Below are 6,902 nucleotides of genomic sequence, written 5' to 3'. Positions count from 1 at the left end.
GGCGGCCTTCACCACACGGCCGGCTCAGAGGACCGGAATTTAACCCGCAAGCTGCGCGGCAGCGGGCCACGCCCACCGATACCGGAAAGCCTGAGGCGGCGCGCGCCCCCGGCCACTTCCGGCCACGTGAGCGGGGGGGGGGAGGTGGGCGGGGGGAGGAGGGCGGAGAGCGCGCGTGGCGCGCGGCTCCCCCTGCCGGCGGCGGGCGGCCACTCAGCCCGGCGGGACCGCCTGGCCTCCACGACGCTCCTGGTCCCTCTGTCTCCTCAGCACACCAGTGCTAGGCCAGGCTGCCGCCAGGAATCTGATTTTTAACTCACGGCTTAGAGAGGAGCTCACTGAGTCTTTCTGTGTTGTTGTTTGTTTTGTTTTTTGCGGGAAAGGGGGAATTGGAGAGGGAGGACAGAAAAAGTCTCCCGGTGCGAGGTGAAGATGGAGCAGGGCGCCCCGGGCCCGGACTGGGACAGCGATGGGACGGTGGTGGACGGGTCGGTGACGGAGAGTGACCTGGAGGAGGAGGCGCTGCCCTGGAGAAGGTGACCCTTCGCCCCGGGGTGGAGAGAGTGGCCGCCCGCAGGCGGGGCAGGCCCCAGGGGGTGCAGGCCCCAGGGGGCGCGGGAGTGAGCCGACCGGCTGAGGGAGGCCTTGTGAGGCAGCCAGGCCAGAGCTTAGAACTTGTGAATAAGGACACAGGCCCCCTCCCAACGTAAGACAAAAATGGGCTTTAGAAGTAGCTGGCTGTATGGCACTAAAAAAGCCGAAACCGGTTGGCTCAGTGGGTAGAGGCCTGCAAACTGAAAGGTCCCAGGTTCGATTCCGGTCAAGGGCATGTACCTTGGTTGTGGGCACATCCCCAGTAGGGGGTGTGCAAGAGGCAGCTGGTCGATGTTTCTGGCTCTTTATCCCTCTCCCTTCCTCTCTGCAAAAATCAATGTGTATATATATATGTATGTATGTATGTATGTGTGTGTGTGTGTGTGTGTGTGTGTGTGTATATATATATATATATATATATATATAGAGAGAGAGAGAGAGAGAGAGAGAGAGAGAGAGAGTAAGGTGACCAGACGTCCCGCTTTTGGCAGGACAGTCCCAATTTTTAACAATTTGTCCCGCATCCCACGTCCCGCGGGACAAATTGTTAAAAATTGGGACGTCTGATCACCTTAATATATATCTATAGATCTATATATCTATATATGTATCTATATCTCTATCTATCTATCTATCTATCTATCTATCTATCTAACCTTTACTCTTAGCCTGAGGCCCTAAGTCCTTTTGAACAGGCAAAAACGTAGTAGGTCTAAACAGCTCAAATGCCTTCTGCTTCCAGCAGCTTGTAGCTCAGGTCTAGGAGATGGTTAACATAAATTCTCTCCGGAGAGGAATGTGTGATGGGAAACCGATACTTCTGTAAGAATCAAAAGGGGCAGTTGTTTAGTTCATCAACACCTTCTTGAACCTATGTCGTTTTCGGTGCTAGATTGAGGGAAAAGGTAAGAGAGGAGGCCACTGCCTTTGGCCAGGAAGGACACATATACACAATGTCAGTGTCATGTGGGCAGTCCCGGGGTGGGGATGGGAGCACAGGGTGTCTTCCATGGAAACCTAGGTGGCCGTCAGAGTTTGTTAGGGTTGACTTGGGAGTACAGGCTTGGAGACGGGTGAGGAATTGGCCAGGTGAAGAACAGGAGGTGCTCTAGGCCAGGATGTGGCTGTGGGACATAGCATCGTGTTATGTGTGTTGTTGGAATGCAGTTAACTCTTACTGAAGTGCTGAATGCCGAGGCGGGGAGCGGTGGACATGAGCCTGGTAGAGTGAGGTCTTCTAAGGCACATGTGTCAAACACAAGGCCCGCGGGCCAAATCCAGCCCGCCAGGCCTTGCAATGTGGCCCGCACCGCGCTGTCATCACTGCACTCCGCTGTCAGTTTATGACATTGTCAGTTTATGACTGTTCAGTAAACCATTCGGCCCGCGATTTAGGCTGGATTTTAGATTTTGGCCCCTTCTCTGATTGAGTTCGACACCCCTATTCTAAGGCCTCAGATGTCCTGCATGTGTCCTTGTGAGATGTTAGGTGGGGGAGTAGCATTTTCAGATTTTTGTTGACTCCAGCAAGTGCTAGACTAAGGCCATTTTATTTTATTTATTTATTCATTTAGACAGGGATGTCCATTTTCACCACTCCTTTAAAATATATATATATATATATATATATATATATATATAGAGAGAGAGAGAGAGAGAGAGAGAGAGAGAGAGAGAGAGAGGGGAAGAGAGAGTGAGAAACATCCATGATGAGACAATCATTGATTGGCTGCCTCCTGCAATGCCCCTCCACTGGGGATGGAGCCCGAAACCCAGGCATGTGCCCTGACCAGGAAATGAACCAGGGCCTCCTGATTCATAGGTGGATGCTCAACCACTGAGCCACGCTGGCTGGGCTAGATTAGGGCTTTTCAAATTTTCATGCCCGTGTAAATCACTGTGGAATCCTGGCAAAATGTGGATTCCAATCCAGGAGTTATCTGGAGGGGTCTGAGATTCCGCATTGCTAACAAGCTTTCAGATGAAAGTTGGCACTATTAGAGAAGGGATCACCTTTTATAAGAGCTTAGCTTTGAGATCCAAGTAGTAACACACTGGGATGATGAGACCTCAACTAAGAAGAAACAGTGGGAATGGAGGGAAAAGGGCAAATTTGAGAAATCTTTAGAGAGTAAATTTGGCAGGAGGTGTTGGTGTATTAGAATTGGAGGATGATACCCAGGTTTCTGGCTTATTTATGTACTAGAGGCCCAGTGCATGAAATCATACATAGGGAGTTCCTAGCGCCTGCCTGCTGCTGGTCAGGACCTTCCTCCCTTCCCCTTGCCAACCCCGCCTTCTGGTCGAACTCCCAGGGAACTCCTGGTCAAGGGGACAATTTGCATACGATGCTTTTATTATATAGAATACACATACAATAATATTTGCTCCTGTTAGTGTCCAGAGAACATTTTGACTAATACATGGAATCTTATAACCACCACCACAATCAAGATCCAGAACATTTCCATCACTCCAGAAAAACTCCCTTTAGCTGCCCCTTTGTCAAGCTCCTCTTCAATTTAAATCACTATTCCTATATTTGTGGTATATCATCTTTTTTTTTCTGTCTGCTTTCTTTCTCTGCTCCTCCGCCCATCTTTGGTTGTTAGCAGTTTGACTATGATGTATCTAGGCATGATTTTCTTTGTGTTGTTTCCTGTTTTTGGTTCATTGATCTTGAATCTGTAAATTTATGACTTTCACCAAACTTGGGAAATTATAATTCCTTCATATATATTTTTCTGTACCAATTTCTTCTCTTTTGGAACTTTAAATGACAATAATGTTAGACTTTTTGATATTGTCTCCCAGCTGCCTGAAGCTTTATTAATTCTACTAGTGGCCAGGTGCACAAAATTCATGCATATTAAAAAGGGATTAATTAGAGGAAATATTTTAATATTGCTATTTTCCTTTCTCTATAATAGAAGTGCAGAGATGAAAGAATAGTAAAATGCATATGAAAATCTTATTCCTGTCAGAGTTTGGGGCGCATCATGGGACCCAGAGTAAGAACCCACCCACCTACAAACGCCTCAAAATCGCACAAGACCCAGATCACATTGGGATAGACCCAGACTTGGCACCATTATGGGGTGTGTGGCCTAAGGTCCCCTGTCAAGTCCCATGGGGACCGATGGAGGGACGCAGCCTCAGGTCCCTGGTGATAGCTTGTTAAGACTCATTAGGGAAACTTGGCCTCCACTGTGGGTGCAGCCATCTTGTGTTAAGGAACCCCCCACCCCTGCCTCTGCTGTAGGCACAGCCATCTTCTGTTACAGAAACCCCCACCCCCACCATGGGTGCTGCCATCTTTATGGTAGAGTGATGGTCAATTTGCATATTCCCTCTTTATTATATAGAATGGTCTTTGTATGCATGCATACCTGGTGTATCCCTCTCTTCTAATCAGATTATTAGATACCAGTCATATTAGATTAGGGCTCCACCCTTATAATCTTAATTGCCTCCTTTAAGGACTTGTTTCCAAATCTAGTCACATTGGGGTTGATATAAGTGGGTTCATGAGCCACTTTGAAGAACCTATCACTAGCTAAAAATGGGACAATTTGAACATTGAAAAGAATTATAACAGCAGTGGATTTAAATCGATGAGTTTGTAATGGTCTTTAAAAACATACTTCAATATTCTGAAAACTGATAAGGAAAGGGAAAGAAGCAGCCCTAGCTGGTTTGTCTCAGTAGATAGAGCGTCAGCCTGTAGACTGAAGAATGCTGGGTCCATTTTAAGTCAAGGGCACATGCCCGGGTTGTGAGCTCGGTCCCCAGTAGGGGGTGCAGGAGGCAGTTTTTATTGTTGATGTTTCTATCTCTATCTCCCCCTCCTTTCCTCTCTGAAATCAATAAAAAAAAATTGTTTAAATACACAAAATAAAAAAGAAAGGATGAAGCAGGCATTTATTTTGCCTTTTCTATGCAAACTGTAACTATGTAAATAACTTGGCTGAGTTAACATGGCTTGATGGAAAGTAATTGTATAGTTGGTGAGTGACAGTGTTTTATTAAAAGTATGTTTTTGACTTCAGAGAGAGAAAGGGAGAGGGAGAGGGAGATAGAAACATCAGTGATGAGAGAGAATCATTGATTGGCTGTCTCTTACATGACCCCTGCATGTGTCCTGACTGGGAATCGAACCCTGACCTCCTGGTTCATGAGTTGATGCTCAACCACTGAGCCACACTGGCCATGCATGAGTGAAAGTTTTTAAAAACATGTATTTCCATTAATAAATGAAGAAAGTAATAGAGTAGAATATCTCCATTTTATATACTCCTAATAATGAATAGACCTACGCAATGGTCATCAATGATCACTAACATCACAAAATGAGTTACAACCATCATGTTGAGCAAGTGGCATCTGTTGCCTTTCACCAGAAACAGAAATCCAGACACTTCTACCCACTATATCTTGGTATTAGAGTCATCAATGAAAACACAGTGCTGGAACAACACTTTTCATAGAGAAGAGACAGGGCAAGATTGGTTTCAATAGTGGGCACTGGTCCCCCATGGCCATAGGCATGCCCACATCCCTCTTGTGCCACAAAACGAAAAACTTCATCCTCTCCCCACAGAAGACATAAATCGTGGTGGGATTGGCCAGGTGCCATGTGACACACACTTAAACAAGTCAAAGGAATACACATTGAGTCTGAAACAAGGAAAAGTATTCTCACACAAGGTAATAGGTCCAGCACAGCCTGAGAGAACACTTGGTCTCTTTATAAGAAAGTGTTTAAAGCTCAAGGCCGAAAGGTAGTTGAAAGACTGCATGCACAAGACTGCCTTTCCCGATATACACTTTATTATCCCTGTAGGAAGTACACATATGCTTCCCCAAACTGAACTTGAATTAGATCAAACCTCTAGATCTAATAACTAGTTTACAGGAAATATACAAGATAGAGGAGCATATTAAATGATATGCAGTCAGTAAATGCAAAATGTGGGAAACTCTTCAGTAAAAACAACCCAGTTTTTCAACAAATAAATTGCAAAGGGGTGAGGGAAGTTGGGGGTAATATATAGATTTAAAAATAGACTTACATAGCGACTAAATTCAGTGTCTACCTTGTTTGGATCCTGATTTGAACAAAACAACTGTAAAAAGAGGCACTTGTAGGAAAAACCTGACAGTTAAATTGTTAGTCTTTGTTTAGGAAACATGATAATCTGTACCTTCTTTTCGGTATTTGAAAGGTTGCTCTTTGATCAAGATACATCTCTTAGATCTGAGTTCAGTCTCCATCCTGATATAAGTGGAACATGCGAAGGTGAGAAATAATTCTTTTCACTAAGTAATCCATTTAATTTCCCAGGTGTTATTATTTCATTAATGTCTCCTTTTATATTTAGTCTTATTCTTTAACTTTTCACAGAGTTAGTTTCTTTGAGGCATCTGTAATAGACCCTGAGATCTATTAAGATCTGTTACTATGAGGACAGCAATGGGGATCATACTTCTGGAAGATGTTTACAACAGAGATATGGTAGTAGTACTGAGAAAGCTCTTCTCCGCGCCCCCTCCCCCCAATTGTATAGCTTAACCCTAGAAGCTGAAAAAAAAGAGTCAGTAATATTTTTTTCTTATTAATCTTCTCCCAAGGGTATTTTTCCCATTGATTTTTGGAGAGAGAAACATCAATGTGAGAGAGACACATTGACTGGTTGCCTCCCGCACACACCCCTACAGGGGCTGGGGATCAAATCTGCAACCCGGGTATGTGCTCTTGACTGGGAATTGAACCCACAACCCTCTGGTGTACAGGCCAACATACTGAGCAACAACTGCCAGGGCAGTAAATAGTACTTTTTAATAACCAATCTGATTCTTTCAGTCAAAATTAAGTTGCAATATCCTTGGTATATATTTTTTATTTATTTTCATTTTATTATTTTTTATTGAGGTGTAAGTGACATATATCATATTATTTTCAAGTATAAAAATAATGATTCAATATCTTATATAATAAAATAACATGCAAATAGACTAAATGGCCGAATGACCAGCGGAACGACCAGTCACTATGACGTGCACTGACCACCAGGGGGCAGATGTTCCCCTTCTCTTCCCCCCCCCCGCCCCCCAGAGGGAAGTGACTGAGAGCAGTGATCAGTGGGTGGGGCCGGCCTGGCTGCCAGCCAAGGCAGGTGCCAGCAGGGGACTCCTCCCCAAAGATCGCCCCACCCACCTGTCACCCCACAGACGGCCAGGCCTAGGGACCATACCTTATATATTGGGAACAGTCTCTTAGATTTAAAAATTAAAACATGGCAAGGCTA

At 44.9% G+C, this 6,902-nt stretch overlaps 1 protein-coding gene across 1 annotated transcript in view; it reads left to right on the top strand.

Annotated features, from left to right (window-relative positions):
- Positions 1-214: 214 nt before the first annotated feature.
- Positions 215-6,902, top strand: part of ANKRD31 (ankyrin repeat domain 31) — an 83,416-nt gene continuing 76,728 nt past the window's right edge. Inside the window, exons 1-2 of the mRNA XM_084881258.1 lie at positions 215-536; positions 5,820-5,893. Of these exons, the coding sequence (XP_084737384.1) occupies positions 433-536; positions 5,820-5,893 (178 nt within the window). The 5' untranslated portion in view covers positions 215-432. The remainder of the gene's footprint in view (positions 537-5,819; positions 5,894-6,902) is intronic.

The sequence above is a fragment of the Pipistrellus hanaki genome, assembly GCF_964339955.1.
Source record: "Pipistrellus hanaki genome assembly, chromosome: 4".
Taxonomy (NCBI): domain Eukaryota; kingdom Metazoa; phylum Chordata; class Mammalia; order Chiroptera; family Vespertilionidae; genus Pipistrellus; species Pipistrellus hanaki.
Note: the sequence above shows the minus strand (reverse complement) of the source record. Positions and strands in the feature narration are given on the sequence as shown.